The sequence below is a fragment of the Phoxinus phoxinus genome (assembly GCF_949152265.1).
Source record: "Phoxinus phoxinus genome assembly, chromosome: 22".
Lineage (NCBI taxonomy): Eukaryota > Metazoa > Chordata > Actinopteri > Cypriniformes > Leuciscidae > Phoxinus > Phoxinus phoxinus.
In genome coordinates this window covers 452989-472500 of record NC_136897.1, presented here as the reverse complement: position 1 = coordinate 472500, position 19512 = coordinate 452989, and the positions used below count along the sequence as shown (strand labels likewise).

At 40.9% G+C, this 19512-nt stretch overlaps 1 protein-coding gene across 1 annotated transcript in view; it reads right to left on the bottom strand.

Annotated features, from left to right (window-relative positions):
- Window positions 1–5463, bottom strand: part of dusp7 (dual specificity phosphatase 7) — a 52434-nt gene extending 46971 nt beyond the window's left edge. Inside the window, exon 1 of the mRNA XM_079596751.1 lies at window positions 4958–5463. Coding sequence (XP_079452877.1) covers window positions 4958–5348 — 391 coding nt within the window. The 5' untranslated portion in view covers window positions 5349–5463. The remainder of the gene's footprint in view (window positions 1–4957) is intronic.
- Between the last annotated feature and the right edge of the window lie 14049 nt (window positions 5464–19512).

The following is a 19512-nucleotide window of genomic DNA, read 5'->3' as shown; positions in this document are numbered from 1 at the left end:
CAGTCACAGTGATAAATCAGCTATAACAGATCAGTCAGTGATGAATCAGCTATAACAGATCAGTCAGTGATAAATCAGCTATAACAGATCAGTCAGTGATAAATCAGCTATAACAGATCAGTCAGTGATAAATCAGCTATAACAGATCAGTCAGTGATAAATCAGCTATAACAGATCAGTCAGTGATGAATCAGCTATAATAGATCAGTCAGTGATAAATCAGCTATAATAGATCAGTCAGTGATAAATCAGCTATAACAGATCAGTCAGTGATGAATCAGCTATAATAGATCAGTCAGTGATAAATCAGCTATAACAGATCAGTCACAGTGATAAATCAGCTATAATAGATCAGTCAGTGATAAATCAGCTATAATAGATCAGACAGAGTTATTAATCAGCTATAACAGATCAGTCAGAGTGATAAATCAGCTATAACAGATCAGTCAGAGTGATAAATCAGCTATAATAGATCAGTCAGTGATGAATCAGCTATAACAGATCAGTCAGAGTGATAAATCAGCTATAACAGATCAGTCAGTGATGAATCAGCTATAACAGATCAGTCAGTGATGAATCAGCTATAACAGATCAGTCAGTGATGAATCAGCTATAACAGATCAGTCACAGTGATAAATCAGCTATAACAGATCAGTCAGTGATGAATCAGCTATAACAGATCAGTCAGTGATAAATCAGCTATAACAGATCAGTCAGTGATAAATCAGCTATAACAGATCAGTCAGTGATAAATCAGCTATAACAGATCAGTCAGTGATAAATCAGCTATAACAGATCAGTCAGTGATGAATCAGCTATAATAGATCAGTCAGTGATAAATCAGCTATAATAGATCAGTCAGTGATAAATCAGCTATAACAGATCAGTCAGTGATGAATCAGCTATAATAGATCAGTCAGTGATAAATCAGCTATAACAGATCAGTCACAGTGATAAATCAGCTATAATAGATCAGTCAGTGATAAATCAGCTATAATAGATCAGACAGAGTTATTAATCAGCTATAACAGATCAGTCAGAGTGATAAATCAGCTATAACAGATCAGTCAGAGTGATAAATCAGCTATAATAGATCAGTCAGTGATGAATCAGCTATAACAGATCAGTCACAGTGATAAATCAGCTATAACAGATCAGTCAGTGATAAATCAGCTATAACAGATCAGACAGAGTTATTAATCAGCTATAACAGATCAGTCAGTGATGAATCAGCTATAATAGATCAGTCAGTGATAAATCAGCTATAACAGATCAGTCACAGTGATAAATCAGCTATAACAGATCAGTCAGAGTGATAAATCAGCTATAATAGATCAGTCAGTGATGAATCAGCTATAATAGATCAGTCAGTGATAAATCAGCTATAACAGATCAGACAGAGTTATTAATCAGCTATAACAGATCAGTCAGTGATGAATCAGCTATAATAGATCAGTCAGTGATAAATCAGCTATAACAGATCAGTCACAGTGATAAATCAGCTATAACAGATCAGTCAGAGTGATAAATCAGCTATAACAGATCAGTCAGTGATGAATCAGCTATAATAGATCAGTCAGTGATAAATCAGCTATAACAGATCAGTCACAGTGATAAATCAGCTATAACAGATCAGTCAGAGTGATAAATCAGCTATAACAGATCAGTCAGTGATGAATCAGCTATAATAGATCAGTCAGTGATAAATCAGCTATAACAGATCAGTCAGAGTGATAAATCAGCTATAACAGATCAGTCAGAGTGATAAATCAGCTATAACAGATCAGTCAGAGTGATAAATCAGCTATAACAGATCAGTCAGAGTGATAAATCAGCTATAACAGATCAGTCAGTGATGAATCAGCTATAACAGATCAGTCAGTGATAAATCGCTATAACAGATCAGTCAGTGATAAATCAGCTATAACAGATCAGTCACAGTGATAAATCAGCTATAACAGATCAGTCAGTGATGAATCAGCTATAACAGATCAGTCAGTGATAAATCAGCTATAACAGATCAGTCAGTGATAAATCAGCTATAACAGATCAGTCAGTGATAAATCAGCTATAACAGATCAGTCAGTGATAAATCAGCTATAACAGATCAGTCAGTGATAAATCAGCTATAACAGATCAGTCAGTGATGAATCAGCTATAACAGATCAGTCAGTGATGAATCAGCTATAACAGATCAGTCAGTGATGAATCAGCTATAACAGATCAGTCAGTGATAAATCAGCTATAATAGATCAGTCAGTGATAAATCAGCTATAACAGATCAGTCAGAGTGATAAATCAGCTATAATAGATCAGTCAGTGATAAATCAGCTATAACAGATCAGTCAGTGATAAATCAGCTATAACAGATCAGTCAGAGTGATAAATCCGCTATAACAGATCAGTCAGAGTGATTAATCAGCTATAACAGATCAGTCAGTGATAAATCAGCTATAACAGATCAGTCAGTGATAAATCAGCTATAACAGATCAGTCAGAGTGATTAATCAGCTATAACAGATCAGTCAGTGATAAATCAGCTATAACAGATCAGTCAGAGTGATAAATCAGCTATAACAGATCAGTCAGAGTGATTAATCAGCTATAACAGATCAGTCAGAGTGATAAATCAGCTATAACAGATCAGTCAGTGATAAATCAGCTATAACAGATCAGTCAGAGTGATAAATCAGCTATAACAGATCAGTCAGAGTGATAAATCAGCTATAATAGATCAGTCAGAGTGATAAATCAGCTATAACAGATCAGTCAGTGATTAATCAGCTATAATAGATCAGTCAGTGATAAATCAGCTATAACAGATCAGTCAGAGTGATATATCAGCTATAACAGATCAGTCAGAGTGATAAATCAGCTATAACAGATCAGTCAGAGTGATTAATCAGCTATAACAGATCAGTCAGAGTGATAAATCAGCTATAACAGATCAGTCAGTGTGATTAATCAGCTATAACAGATCAGTCAGAGTGATAAATCAGCTATAACAGATCAGTCAGAGTGATTAATCAGCTATAACAGATCAGTCAGAGTGATTAATCAGCTATAACAGATCAGTCAGAGTGATAAATCAGCTATAACAGATCAGAGTGATTAATCAGCTATAACAGATCAGTCAGAGTGATAAATCAGCTATAACAGATCAGTCAGAGTGATTAATCAGCTATAACAGATCAGTCAGAGTGATTAATCAGCTATAACAGATCAGTCAGAGTGATTAATCAGCTATAACAGATCAGAGTGATTAATCAGCTATAACAGATCAGTCAGAGTGATTAATCAGCTATAACAGATCAAAGTGATTAATCAGCTATAACAGATCAGTCAGAGTGATTAATCAGCTATAACAGATCAGTCAGTGATTAATCAGCTATAACAGATCAGTCAGAGTGATTAATCAGCTATAACAGATCAGTCAGAGTGATTAATCAGCTATAACAGATCAGTCAGAGTGATAAATCAGCTATAATAGATCAGTCAGTGATTAATCAGCTATAACAGATCAGTCAGACTGATAAATCACATGTATTTGCACAAATATTTCTTACAGTGTTATTAAAATAAAAAATTGATTAGGCTACTATACTAAAATAATATGTAAATAACTAAATACTAGCCTAAGTAATTACTAGGAATCCAAATAAGCCACTAACATCTAATTAAGACACTGGTTTATTACACAATATTTTGTGTTCCAATTGTTATTAGTTAACTCATGCTGACTAGTTATTATAAAACACATATATTAACCAGTGAGTGAGATAAGAAGTGTTCCCAGTAAAACTGTAATGTCTGGAGTGTGAATAGTTAAAGGGTTAGTTCACCCAAAAATGATCATTCTGTAATCCTTTACTCATTCCAAACCCATATTACTTCTTTCGGTGGAAAACAAACGATTAAAGAATGTTGGTAAAAAAACAGTGTTGGTGACCATTGACTTACACTTTATAGACAAAAAAACAAACAAACCCTGAGGCGTTTTTCAAAACAACATCTTTTGTTTTCCAGTCAGTCATTCAGGTTTGTAAATGAACTATTTATGTTTGAACTGCCTCTTTAATATCTGAACTACAGATCATCATAAAACTCAAATAGCAAAAATTAACAATGGAATAATTACTTGGCATAGTGGCTAGTGAATGAATACTAGTATCTAATTAATAGAACTAAGAATAGAATCTAAGCACTAGTGAAACTGAAATATATACTATTTCCAATAAATAAATCCGAGTAAACAGATTAATATTCTAACGGATTGAGTGTTAAACTGTTGGTCACGTGGTGAAGATCATGACTGACACTCGATGTGTATTTTGTGAATGGTGGCGAAACCGAGAATTACGTTACACAGTCAAACTCCATTTCCACGACAAAACGCTCGACATGTGCGTATATTTGCATCAAATATCGAATATAACGTGAATATGAATCACAAAGAGTCGAACAGCGTCGTGATTCAGTATTTTTGGCCGTTCATTCATGAATCGCTCGTTTTCCTTCAGAAAGACAACATGGCGGAGCCATTTTAGGCAATTAATTGAAAACATCTTTTTTTCTCATTTTTTTAAGGGTTGTAGTCAAAACACACACAGAGAAAGACAAAAAGGTACACATTAACTATTTTAAAAGCAGTGAGTTTATACAAAATGCCTGACAGACTTGAAAGATTTCACGAATCGAGCGCGCGGATGTATTCGTCAAACAGCTCGTAATGTAAACGAACTTTTCCTCCGTTTAAAAGCAGAAGAGCGCGAGTTTCAGCGGAGGAGCGATTTAATCCATTCTGTGTGAGTGTCTCTCTCTCTCTCTCTCTCTCTCTCTCTCTCTCTCTCTCTCTCTCTCTCTCTCTCTCTCTCTCTCTCTCTCTCTCTCACACACACACACTCAGAGAAAGCGTTTCGAGCTCTTGAAAGTTTTGAATGGCAAATAAACTCCTTGCCTTCCAGGTAATAGGCTTTGCACCCGTCGTCGCGGAGCTTGTGCATGAGGAGCCCGATCACGGAGCCCGAGGTGCCGCTCTCCGGCCAGTCCGCGGTCGCCTCGTCGTACAGCAGGACCGTGTCCGTCTTACAGCGCCGCACGAACTTCTCCTGGTCCTCGTTGTTGGGGATGATGGATCGGATGGGCAGGTTGCCCTTCTTCAGCCGCCTCAGCATGAGCCCCGGGATGGCCAGGTTGATGGCGGACTCGATGTGCGCGGACTCGAAGAGCTCGTGTGTGCGGCAGTCGAGCAGCAGAAGCGCCCCGCCGGACTCCAGCTCATCCTGAAGCCATTCCGCGCTCTTGCTCGACATCATCATGATCACGCCGCTCCAGAGAGAGTGTTTCATGGGGGAGAACGGGCGAGGCTGCTGTGTGCGACAGAACGGGGGGGAACGCGGCAGGGCGATCCGTCAGACGCGGCTCATGATCGCGATCCCTCCGCTCGCCTGGTTCTCTTCTTCTGATGGCTGTTTGACAGGCTGCAATAAAGCGAGCGCGTCATCACGCGAGGGGGCGGAGTCTGTTTAAAGGCGCAGCGCCTCTTATTTTCCCTCGCAAAATAATGACGCCCCCCCCCCATCGTTTTATTTTTAAGTTGCCAGCCACCGCCAGCATTTTTTACCTAGACTATTTTTGTTGATATATTTCTTTTAATATATCAAAAGAAAAAGAACAGAGCCTCTGCTTTTTTTAATCAACACTTAAAAAGCTAAAAAAACTTAAAAAAAGCTAAAAAAAAAGAAAAGGCTAAAAAGCTTAAAAAACATAAAACATAAATGTTGATGTCCGGGGGCCGCCCCATGCCACTAATGCCCGCCCGGACGAGCCTTCTCCCTTCTCCAACTCCACACCTCCCAACCACATTTTATCAATAGGCTTGTTTTATCAAAAGTTATCGTTTTGTATATACATAACTCCTGAATGAAAGTAAAAGTGTGTTTGGTCTGGTGAGTCGATAGTGAGCACGGAACTGCAGGAGATGATGGCCGTATTAAGCGCGTCGTTCAGTGACGAAGACACGGCTGTGAGTGTTGCTGTGGTGACACACAGCACAATATGTGCTTTAGTGGGACTTTAAATCTGGGTAAGTTTCATTCAAAAAAAGATTTCCTCTTCCTGGGTTCACATTCAGTAACGTTACGCAGTTTTGATTTATATGCTTTTGAATTTTTGATGATCACGCTAGTTTACAACGGTTTTGGATCTGGGGATGCTGCACTATTTCAGGTGATGTGTAACAGCGCCCCCTACTGTATAACATGGGAAACACGGATTGACAGAAAAACTCAATGGCGAGGAAAGAGTTAAAGATTCACTAGAAGAGCTCAAAAGTGAAAGCTCTGAGCTCATCTGCACTCCGGCGTTTCTCTTGTCCAGAGTTGATAGATGTGCCGTATACTCGGTATATTGTGTGTCGTCATTTACTCACTCTCATGCCGCTCCACACCCCTAAAGGTGACGTATTATGCCCCTTTTCACAAGATGAAATATACATCACTGGTGTCCCCAGAATGTGTGTGTGAAATTTCAGCTAAAAATACCAGATCATTTATTATAGCTTGTCAAATTTAACTCTTTTTGGGTCACATTTGACAGTTACACTGATCATCTCATCATCATGATGAACTTTCACACAAGTGTCCACAGTTCCTGAGCTGTTTATAAGACAGCGCTGACATGTTCTGGTCACTAGTGTTCAGTGCTCGTCTGTGCTCGACCACAGAACAGTTTCTGCCGTCGCGTTAGAACTGGTCACTGTTGTCGCTTGAGGAACCAAATATAGTGCAGAGTGTGTAAACGTGCAGATTAAGGGCCGATAATATTGTAAACGTGCAGATTAAGGGCCGATAATATTGTAAACGTGCAGATTAAGGGCCGGTAATATTGTAACCGTGCAGATTAAGGGCCGGTAATGTTATAAACGTGCAGATTAAGGGCCGATAATGTTGTGAACGTGCAGATTAAGGGCCAGTAATGTTATAAACGTGCAGATTAAGGGCCAGTAATGTTATAATCGTGCAGATTAAGGGCCGGTAATATTATAAACGTGCAGATTAAGGGCCGGTAATATTGTAAACGCGCAGATTAAGGGCCGGTAATATTGTAAACGTGCAGATTAAGGGCCGGTAATATTGTAACCGTGCAGATTAAGGGCCGGTAATGTTATAAACATGCAGATTAAGGGCCGGTAATATTGTAACCGTGCAGATTAAGGGCCGGTAATGTTATAAACGTGCAGATTAAGGGCCGATAATGTTGTGAACGTGCAGATTAAGGGCCAGTAATGTTATAAACGTGCAGATTAAGGGCCGGTAATGTTATAATCGTGCAGATTAAGGGCCGGTAATATTGTAAACGTGCAGATTAAGGGCCGGTAATATTGTAACCGTGCAGATTAAGGGCCGGTAATGTTATAAACGTGCAGATTAAGGGCCGATAATGTTGTGAACGTGCAGATTAAGGGCCAGTAATGTTATAAACGTGCAGATTAAGGGCCGGTAATGTTATAATCGTGCAGATTAAGGGCCGGTAATGTTATAATCGTGCAGATTAAGGGCCAGTAATGTTATAAACGTGCAGATTAAGGGCCGGTAATGTTATAATCGTGCAGATTAAGGGCCGGTAATATTGTAAACGTGCAGATTAAGGGCCGGTAATATTGTAACCGTGCAGATTAAGGGCCGGTAATGTTATAAACGTGCAGATTAAGGGCCGATAATGTTGTGAACGTGCAGATTAAGGGCCAGTAATGTTATAAACGTGCAGATTAAGGGCCGGTAATGTTATAATCGTGCAGATTAAGGGCCGGTAATGTTATAATCGTGCAGATTAAGGGCCGGTAATATTATAAACGTGCAGATTAAGGGCCGGTAATATTGTAAACGCGCAGATTAAGGGCCGGTAATATTGTAAACGCGCAGATTAAGGGCCGGTAATATTGTAAACGTGCAGATTAAGGGCCGGTAATATTGTAATCGCGCAGATTAAGGGCCGGTAATATTATAAACGTGCAGATTAAGGGCCGGTAATGTTATAAACGTGCAGATTAAGGGCCGGTAATATTGTAAACGTGCAGATTAAGGGCCGGTAATATTGTGAACGTGCAGATTAAGGGCCGGTAATATTGTAATCGCGCAGATTAAGGGCCGGTAATATTATAAACGTGCAGATTAAGGGCCAGTAATGTTATAAACGTGCAGATTAAGGGCCGGTAATATTGTAAACGTGCAGAGTAAGGGCCGGTAATGTTATAAACGTGCATATTAAGGGCCGGTAATATTGTAAACGTGCAGATTAAGGGCCGATAATGTTGTGAACGTGCAGATTAAGGGCCGGTAATGTTATAATCGTGCAGATTAAGGGCCGGTAATGTTATAATCGTGCAGATTAAGGGCTGATAATATTGTAAACGTGCAGATTAAGGGCCGGTAATGTTATAATCGTGCAGATTAAGGGCCGATAATGTTATAATCGTGCAGATTAAGGGCCGGTAATGTTATAATCGTGCAGATTAAGGGCCGGTAATGTTATAATCGTGCAGATTAAGGGCCGGTAATGTTATAATCGTGCAGATTAAGGGCCGGTAATGTTATAAACGTGCAGATTAAGGGCCGATAATATTGTAAACGTGAAGATTAAGGGCCGATAATATTGTAAACGTGCAGATTAAGGGCCGGTAATTTTGTAAACGTGCAGATTAAGGGCCAATAATGTTATAAACGTGCAGATTAAGGGCCGGTAATGTTATAATCGTGCAGATTAAGGGCCGGTAATGTTATAAACGTGCAGATTAAGGGCCGGTAATATTGTAAGCGTGCAGATTAAGGGCCGGTAATATTGTAAACGTGCAGATTAAGGGCCGGTAATGTTATAAACGTGCAGATTAAGGGCCGGTAATGTTATAAACGTGCAGATTAAGGGCCGGTAATATTGTAAGCGTGCAGATTAAGGGCCGGTAATATTGTAAACGTGCAGATTAAGGGCCGGTAATGTTATAAACGTGCAGATTAAGGGCCGGTAATGTTATAAACGTGCAGATTAAGGGCCGGTAATATTGTAAACGTGCAGATTAAGGGCCGGTAATGTTATAAACGTGCAGATTAAGGGCCGTTAATGTTATAAACGTGCAGATTAAGGGCCGGTAATATTGTAAACTTGCAGATTAAGGGCCGGTAATGTTATAATCGTGCAGATTAAGGGCCGGTAATGTTATAAACGTGCAGATTAAGGGCCGGTAATATTGTAAACGTGCAGATTAAGGGCCGGTAATATTGTAAACGTGCAGATTAAGGGCCGGTAATGTTATAAACATGCAGATTAAAGGCCGGTAATGTTATAAACGTGCAGATTTAGGGCCGGTAATGTTATAAGCGTACAGATTAAGGGCCGTTAATATTGTAAACGTGCAGATTAAGGGGCGGTAATGTTATAATTGTTCAGATTAAGGGCCGGTAATATTGTAAACGTGCAGATTAAGGGCCGGTAATGTTATAATCGTGCAGATTAAGGGCCGGTAATATTGTAAACATGCAGATTAAGGGCCGGTTATATTGTAATCGCGCAGATTAAGGGCCGGTAATATTATAAACGTGCAGATTAAGGGCCGGTAATATTGTAAACGTGCAGTTTAAGGGCCGGTAATGTTATAAACGTGCAGATTAAGGGTCGGTAATATTATAAACGTGCAGATTAAGGGCCGGTAATATTGTAAACGTGCAGATTAAGGGCCGGTAATGTTATAAACGGGCAGATTAAGGGTCGGTAATATTGTAAACATGCTGATTAAGGGCCGGTAATATTGTAAACGTGCAGATTAAGGGCCGGTAATGTTATAAACGTGCAGATTAAGGGCCGGTAATGTTATAAACGTGCAGATTAAGGGCCGGTAATGTTATAAACGTGCAGATTAAGGGCCGGTAATGTTGTAAACGTGTGTAAACGGTCACAGTGTCATGATGGCGCCGCTATGTTTGGCATGCCACATGCATCTCTTTTTGCTTCTGTGTTTTCTCATGCTAGATCCTGCCATAGTCTCTACAGTTATTGTTTATGATCGCATAACTTTGCTGGAATTACGGTTTTCATCAAACCACCGCCTGAACACCCAAACTTTTAAAACACCTCCGCCGCTGTTTACTTCTACTTCTCCGTTCCTGAGCCATCCTGTCTATCTACTTCCAGGCAGTGAGCGTCGCAAGAGACGGGGTAGGAGAAGCGGGCTGCACGTTAGAAAAAGGATTCACCTGGATTTTTCGTTGCAGAGGAGGGGTGTCGAACCAGGGCCTGGCGGTTCTCGGATATGCTATCGGTGGCTTCGGTCCGCTAGCTCCGACAACTCAGGCGCTCCTTTTTCCTGTTACCGCCGATCATCTGGTACTCGCTCTCGGGGTCCTATCCTAGACAACCTTCGTCCAATTCCACGTGTGTCCTCTTCGCCTGTCAACTCTACTACACTCCGTATGGCACTATGTAACACCAGATCGCTTAGTAACAAAACTTTTGTTCTAAACGATGTCATCACCACGAACAATCTGGATTTGTTCTTTCTCACGGAGACTTGGCTATCTCCCGGTGATGTTAGTGCATTTTCTGAAATCCTTCCCTCTGGCTATTTGTTTCTGAACACTCCACGGCAAACGGGTAGGGGCGGGGGGATAGCCAGTATATACGGACAGTCCCTGAAGTGCCGTCAACTGTCCACTAGAGGGTACTCCAGTTTTGAGTTGCAGACGTTTGTACTCACTCTACCTAATCCAATCTTTTGTGCAGTAATCTATCGCCCCCCAAAACTAAATGGGAATTGGAGTTTTTGTCTGACTTTTTGGCAAAGTTTGACAATATTTTGATCTGTGGTGATTTTAATATTCATGTTTGTTGCCCCTCTGATAAATCTGCTAATGATTTCAAGACTCTTTTAGACTCTTTAGACCTGGCCCAGTCCATATCCTGTCCCACTCATAGGCTAGGTCACTTTCTTGACCTTATTATTTCTCGTGGGGTGACAGTGTCATCCTGTGAGGTTCTGGATTTTCCTGTCTCTGATCACTCCCTTATACAGTTTGACATCTGTGTTGTTCCTCCTCCTCCCATATCCACTGCCCCCCGGCGTCGGCGCATTTACACTCCATCTACAGCTGAAGATTTCACTGCCACCTTGTCTGCCTCTAACATAACCTCCATTGTAGAAGTGGCCCCGCCTCTATGTGCTGAGCTTCTCCTCTCTTCATTCGACATCACCTGCTCCCGGATTATGGACTCAGTTGCGCCCTACAGGGTGATGTCTGCAAATGGCTCTTCGGACCCCTGGCTGAATGAGACGACATGGACCCTCAGGCGCCAGTGCTGGCAGGCTGAGCGGAAATAGAGAGGTGACAGGCTGCAGGTATCATTGGAGGTTTTCAGAGACTGCCTTGTTACCTATCAGAGAGCTGTGAAGGAAGCTAAAAGTCAGTTTCTCTCCAAGCTTATTAATAATAATAGCCACCGCCCTGGTATTTTGTTCAGTACTATAAACTCTGTTATAAATCCAGTCCCTGTTGTATTGAATGATGCTTCAGTAAATACATGCAATGTATTTAAAAAATATTTTATTGATAAGGTTCTGTCTGTTAGGCTAACTATTATACCAGCTCCTGTTGCCATTACTCCCTCCCAAGCGACAAAATGTGTGCTGAAGAATTTTGAGGTGGTTTCTTTTGTTGATCTCAAAAAAGCTGTTCATGAGTTGAAGCCTACCTCCTGCCCTCTAGATTCTGTTCCTGCTAGGATTCTGAAAGAAGCCATTGACATCATAGGCCCTTTCCTGGTCTCCTTCATGAATTGCTGTCTTAGTCTGGGCGTTGTTCCCACTCCTCTCAAGCACACCATTGTTAGACCGCTCCTTAAGAAACCAAACCTTGATCCTTCAGTACTGTCTAATTTTCGCCCCATATCCCATCTGTCATTTTTGGCTAAGCTTATGGAAAAGCTTGTCTTCGCCCAGCTTCAGTCATACCTCAATCTACATGGTATGGGGGACAAATTTCAATCTGGCTTTAGGTCTAGACATAGTACAGAGTCAGCCTTACTGAGGGTTCATAATGACATTCTTAGAGCTTTGGATAATAAAAACTCAGTGGTTATGGTGCTGCTTGACCTTACCGCTGCTTTTGACACCGTGGACCACGCAATCCTTATCGCCCGTTTACAACATGTTGTGGGTCTACAGGGCACGGTACTCAACTGGTTCTCGTCATATCTTACCAGCAGAACATTCTCAGTTATGCTTGATGACTTCTCCTCCTCAGCTGCCCCTTTAACATCTGGTGTGCCCCAGGGTTCTATTCTTGGTCCTATACTGTTCTCCCTTTATATGCTGCCACTTGGTCAACTCATTTCAAAACACAACGTTCAGTTTCATTTCTATGCTGATGACCTTCAAGTCTACCTTCCTGTAGTTTTGAACAATCATTCAGCATTAGACCCCATCCATAACTGCACCCAGGATATTAAACGGTGGCTTTCTCAGAACTTTTTTCATTTGAATGAAGGTAAGACCGAGTATATATTATTTACCCCAGACTCACCTTGTAGCTCTCTTAGTTTTGGCCCTCTTACGCCCCAGTTTGCATCCACTGTTCGTAATCTGGGTGTTGCATTTGACAATAGATTGCATTTTGACAAACAGATTGGTGCAGTCGTTAAGAGTAGCTTTTTCCAGCTTAGGCTCCTCAGTAAGGTGAAACCATTCCTGTCCCGTGCTGATTTAGAAAAAGCCATTCATGCCTTTATCAGCTCGAGGCTAGATTACTGTAATGCCCTCTACACTGGGCTTAACCAATCACTTCTAAACCGTCTTCAGATGGTTCAAAACGCAGCAGCGCGTCTCCTTACCAATACTCATAAACATTCACACATAACCCCCGTCCTCTGCTCACTTCACTGGCTCCCGGTACGGTTTATGGTGGAGTATAAGGTTCTGATGTTTGTTTTTAAGGCCATCAATGGTCTGGCCCCGGCATACCTTTCCGAGCTGGTCACTGTATACCAACCTGCCAGAACCCTCCGCTCCTTTAAGCCATTCAGATTAAGGGACGATAATGTTATAATCGTGCAGATTAAGGGCCGATAATGTTATAATCGTGCAGATTAAGGGCCGGTAATATTGTAAACGTGCAGATTAAGGGCCGGTAATGTTATAATCGTGCAGATTAAGGGCCGGTAATATTGTAAACGAGCAGATTAAGGGCCGGTAATGTTATAATCGTGCAGATTAAGGGCCGGTAATATTGTAAACGAGCAGATTAAGGGCCGGTAATATTGTAAACGAGCAGATTAAGGGCCGGTAAAGTTATAAACGTGCAGATTAAGGGCCGATAATGTTATAATCGTGCAGATTAAGGGCCGATAATGTTATAATCGTGCAGATTAAAGGCCGGTAATGTTATAAACGTGCAGATTAAGGGCCGATAATGTTATAATCGTGCAGATTAAGGGCCGGTAATATTATAAACGTGCAGATTAAGGGCCGGTAATGTTATAATCGTGCAGATTAAGGGCCGGTAATATTGTAAACGAGCAGATTAAGGGCCGGTAATGTTATAATCGTGCAGATTAAGGGCCGGTAATATTGTAAACGAGCAGATTAAGGGCCGGTAATATTGTAAACGAGCAGATTAAGGGCCGGTAAAGTTATAAACGTGCAGATTAAGGGCCGATAATGTTATAATCGTGCAGATTAAGGGCCGATAATGTTATAATCGTGCAGATTAAGGGCCGGTAATGTTATAAACGTGCAGATTAAGGGCCGATAATGTTATAATCGTGCAGATTAAGGGCCGGTAATATTATAAACGTGCAGATTAAGGGCCGGTAATGTTATAATCGTGCAGATTAAGGGCCGATAATGTTATAATCGTGCAGATTAAGGGCCGGTAATATTATAAACGTGCAGATTAAGGGCCGGTAATGTTATAATCGTGCAGATTAAGGGCCGGTAATATTATAAACGTGCAGATTAAGGGCCGGTAATGTTATAATCGTGCAGATTAAGGGCCGGTAATATTATAAACGTGCAGATTAAGGGCCGATAATGTTATAATCGTGCAGATTAAGGGCCGATAATGTTATAATCGTGCAGATTAAGGGCCGATAATGTTATAATCGTGCAGATTAAGGGCCGATAATGTTATAATCGTGCAGATTAAGGGCCGATAATGTTATAATCGTGCAGATTAAGGGCCGATAATGTTATAATCGTGCAGATTAAGGGCCGATAATGTTATAATCGTGCAGATTAAGGGCCGATAATGTTATAATCGTGCAGATTAAGGGCCGATAATGTTATAATCTTGCAGATTAAGGGCCGATAATGTTATAATCGTGCAGATTAAGGGCCGATAATGTTATAATCGTGCAGATTAAGGGCCGGTAATGTTATAATCGTGCAGATTAAGGGCCGGTAAAGTTATAAACGTGCAGATTAAGGGCCGATAATGTTATAATCGTGCAGATTAAGGGTCGGTAATGTTATAATCGTGCAGATTAAGGGCCGGTAAAGTTATAAACGTGCAGATTAAGGGCCGATAATGTTATAATCGTGCAGATTAAGGGCCGGTAATATTGTAAACGTGCAGATTAAGGGCCGGTAATATTGTAACCGTGCAGATTAAGGGCCGATAATGTTATAATCGTGCAGATTAAGGGCCGGTAATGTTATAATCGTGCAGATTAAGGGCCGGTAATGTTATAAACGTGCAGATTAAGGGCCGATAATGTTATAATCGTGCAGATTAAGGGCCGGTAATGTTATAAACGTGCAGATTAAGGGCCGGTAATGTTATAATCGTGCAGATTAAGGGCCGGTAATGTTATAAACGTGCAGATTAAGGGCCGGTAATGTTATAATCGTGCAGATTAAGGGCCGGTAATGTTATAAACGTGCAGATTAAGGGCCGATAATGTTATAATCGTGCAGATTAAGGGCCGATAATGTTATAATCGTGCAGATTAAGGGCCGGTAATGTTATAAACGTGCAGATTAAGGGCCGATAATGTTATAATCGTGCAGATTAAGGGCCGATAATGTTATAATCGTGCAGATTAAGGGCCGGTAATGTTATAAACGTGCAGATTAAGGGCCGATAATGTTATAATCGTGCAGATTAAGGGCTGATAATGTTATAATCGTGCAGATTAAGGGCCGGTAATATTATAAACGTGCAGATTAAGGGCCAGTAATATTATAAATCACCGTTCTGAATCTGATCAAGGCACTGCAGTCTTTGACAAAAATGTGATTTTCTCAACGTTTTTGTTGCAAATGTTGCCTTTCTTTATGAAACTTACTGACATTCAAGTGTTGATAATCAAGGATGCATGAAGCTAATAAAATGTTTTTAAAATTAAAGTACAGGTAAAGGTATTTTTCAAGTATAAAATATAATATCTACATTTGAACATAGTTGTATACTGCAAGTGCAAAGATAATATATAAATAGTAAACTATAAGTATGTTATGTTCACTTAAAGAAAATGTACTTGCAGTTTAAACTAGTAGTTTACTGAGAACACTTCAGTGTGTACTTTCATAAACTATAAAATGTTCTACTTGTATTAAAATAGTAAACTACTAGTAAACTTATGTTCACTTATAGTCCAGATTCATTACAAATGAGAAATCTAGTTGTGTACTGAAAGTGTACTACTGTCACACTTATAGTACACTTGTGTACTTCTACTGTATATACTAAAAGTGGCCCAATTTAGTCCTGAGCAGTGTTGCAATACTTACAAGTTTACTACGGATGCACACTGATATTAGTATACGTACTACATAAAGTATATTTAAACATTTCCTTGCACATTACTTAAGTATACTTCATAAAATTAACTTGAAGTATACTTCTTATTTGTAAGGGAACACAATCAGTGGTTTAAACATGTAACCCTATGGCCGTTTGTCCATATTTGACACACAATTAACACCAGAGTTTCTAGAGTGAGTGAGTGAGATGAAGAGAGCTCTGCAGGGTCAGTGCGCGGCTGGTTCTGTTCTGTGAGCGAGTGGGAACATCACCGCGTGGGCCGATCGGGGGGGAAGGCCTGATTCCCAGACAAACATGAACCCGACACTCGCCGAGGGACAGGAAACAGGAAATGATGCGCAGCTTCAGTGTTCATAAGGGACGAGGATCTACAGCTCCTGTCAATCACTGCAGGGTCACATGACATCCAGCTCCGCCTCTGTAAACCGAATGGGTGGACCTAATCAGGTGTAGGGTGTGGCTGAACTGTCAAGCTCCACCCACTGCCTCTTAAACCCCGCCCCTTTACCACAATCCACTGCAGGCTCGCATTCAGCTCCGCCTCCACACAATCAACCGAGTTACGGACAACTTTTTTCTTTTGAATGGAGTCAGAAGCAGAAGTCGTCACAGCTGTGCAAACTATAGTGGTGAGCGGTAACCGTCCGCCATAACTATAATGTTTGTGTTCTCATGTGCACAATGGCTTTTCTTTGACTCTTCTATTGATTAGGAAGAAGTGTGAGAATCCCTCACACAGCAGTAATTCAATGCCACAGCAATATGACACAGAATATAGTTATCATTTTGTAAAAAAACCAAAAAAAAAACCTTTGTTAGATTAAAATGTTAATAACTGAAAACTTGTCCGCTACATCGCAGTTGTAACCTGTTCATCTGAGGAACTCTACGGTATATCCTGACGTTATTATTCTTTATGAGCTTCATCGTGGTCTTCAGCAGGAGTGTGTATGATGACGTTAAACTTCATAACTGACACGGTTTCATGTCTCTCGTGTCATCGTACACACACATGAATCTAAATCAATATTTCATTTCCACTTTTACGTATTGACTAGCAAATAGCATGTGGAATAGCGTAACGCTAACGCTAGGCCACTGCTGTCGATGCCAGATAAACTATTTCAGGATGATGCAATAATAACCAGTTGACTGTACATTATGATTTATTAAATGTAGCTTTTAAGATAGCAATAGAATACTAATAAATCAATAAAAGTTAATTGCGACTTTAAATCTCACAATTTTTCAGAGTTTATACGTCACAATACCAAGCTTACATGCACACACACACACGCACGCACGCATGCACGCACACACACACACGCACGCACGCACGCACGCACGCACACTCACACACACACTGCCCCATCCCTAAACCTGCCCATCACACACACACACACACACACACACACACACACACACACACACACACACACACTGCCCCATCCCTAAACCTGCCCATCACACACACACACACACACACACACACACACACTGCCCCATCCCTAAACCTGCCCATCACACACACACACACACACACACTACCCCATCCCTAAACCTGCCCATCACACACACACACACACACAAACACACACACACACACACACACACACACACACACTGCCCCATCCCTAAACCTGCCCATCACACACACACACACACACACACTGCCCCATCCCTAAACCTGCCCATCACACACACACACACACACACACAAACACACACACACACACACACACACACACTGCCCCATCCCTAAACCTGCCCATCTCACACACACTGCCCCATCCCTAAACCTGCCCATCTCACACACACACACACAAATCAAGTCATCTTTATTTATATAGCGCTTTTTACAATACAGAATGTATCAAAGCAGCTTCACAGTGATAACATGAAAATACAAAGAAATAATTTCATCATCGTCCACCTTTAAGGCAGATCTATAATATTGTTGAATATTAAATGTCCCCAACTAAGCAAGCCAGAAGGTAAGGCAACAGCGGCAAGGAACCAAAACTCCATCAGGGACAGAATGAAGAAAAAAACTTGGGAGAACCCAGGCTCAGTCGGGGGCCAGTTCTCCTCTGGCCAATGAGTGAACAGTGTATGAAGTTCAGAATGAATCAGAGTATTTGTCCAGTTCCGGTTGGTTGAAGTCGGAGTGGAGAGGAGGAGAGACTGGTTGACACTTCAGGTCAGCGGCGTCGTCGTCGTGTCCTGGCGCTGGTCCTTCATCAGATCTGGATACGGCCTGGTTCCGGTGGACAGCAGTAAACCTCGGGATAGACAGAGAGACTAATATTAGCGTAGACGCCGTCCTTATTATGATGTACCAAGTACATCAGGATTTACGGGAAGTGTTCCCGGTCCCGGCTGTTCTAAACTATGCAGCCTAATTATATAAGTCTATAATGTGTTATGTGTATGCTAGGCCGAAGAGATGTGTCTTTAGTCTAGATTTGAACTGACAGAGTGTGTCTGCTTCCCGGACAATGGTAGGAAGACTGTTCCAAAGTTTTGGTGCTAAGTAGGAAAAGGATCTACCGCCAGCAGTCGATTTTGATATTCTAGGTATTATTAACTGGCCGGAGTTTTGAGATGGCAGTAGACGTGAAGGACTATAATGCGTTAAGAGCTCGCTCAAGTACTGCGGAGATAAACCATTTAGTGCTTTGTAAGTGATCAGCAATATTTTAAAATGTATACGATGTTTAATAGGCAGCCAATGCAGTGTTGACAGAACGGGGCTAATATGGTCATACTTCCTGGTTCTGGTAAGAACTCGAGCGGCTGCGTTTTGAACTAGCTGTAGTTTGTTTGTTAAGCGTGCAGGGCAACCACCCAGTAGAGCATTACAATAATCTAGCCTTGAGGTCATAAACGCATGAACTAATTGTTCCGCATTTGTCAATGAGAGCATATGACGTAATTTAGATATATTTCTAAGATGGAAGAAAGCGGTTTTACAGATACTAGACACATGACTTTCAAATGAAAGATTGGTATCAAAGAGCACACACACACACACACACACAAACACACACACACACACACACACACACACACACACACACACCCAGGTTCCTAACCGACGACCAAGACTTAACAGAGCATCATCAAGTGTTAGACAGTACTCTAGGTTATTACGTGTGGAAGTTTTTTGTCCAAGAATTAGAATCTCTGTTTTTTCTGAATTTAGTAGTAGGAAATTACTAGTCATCCAATTTTTTATATCAGCTATGCATTCCGTTAATTTTGTGAATAGGTATGTTTCGTTAGGTTTTGAAGAATTGGAATTGGAATTGGAAATTATTTATTTGAAACAGGGACAATGCACAAATGAACATTAAACTTGTCAAGCAAGAAAATATGTCTTGGGCCAGGTTATAGCAGCAATTGCTAATTTCCACCTGTAGTCCCTGGGCAGGTACAACGAATTAAAAATACAAATAAAATAAAGATACTGATTTTAAAATAGAAATTTCACGAGTAATGAATAAAAATGGTGTCCATTATAATTACAAACTGGCAGGTTTGAAACAGAAACAGGGAGGCCATCAACCATCAGGCAGTTCAGCAGCATCTCCAGCACATTATGGTACAATCCAACTCTAAACACTCAATCATACACACACACATACATACATACAGTACATATACAGTACACAACAAAACACATTTTATTACAGATGTGTGCAAG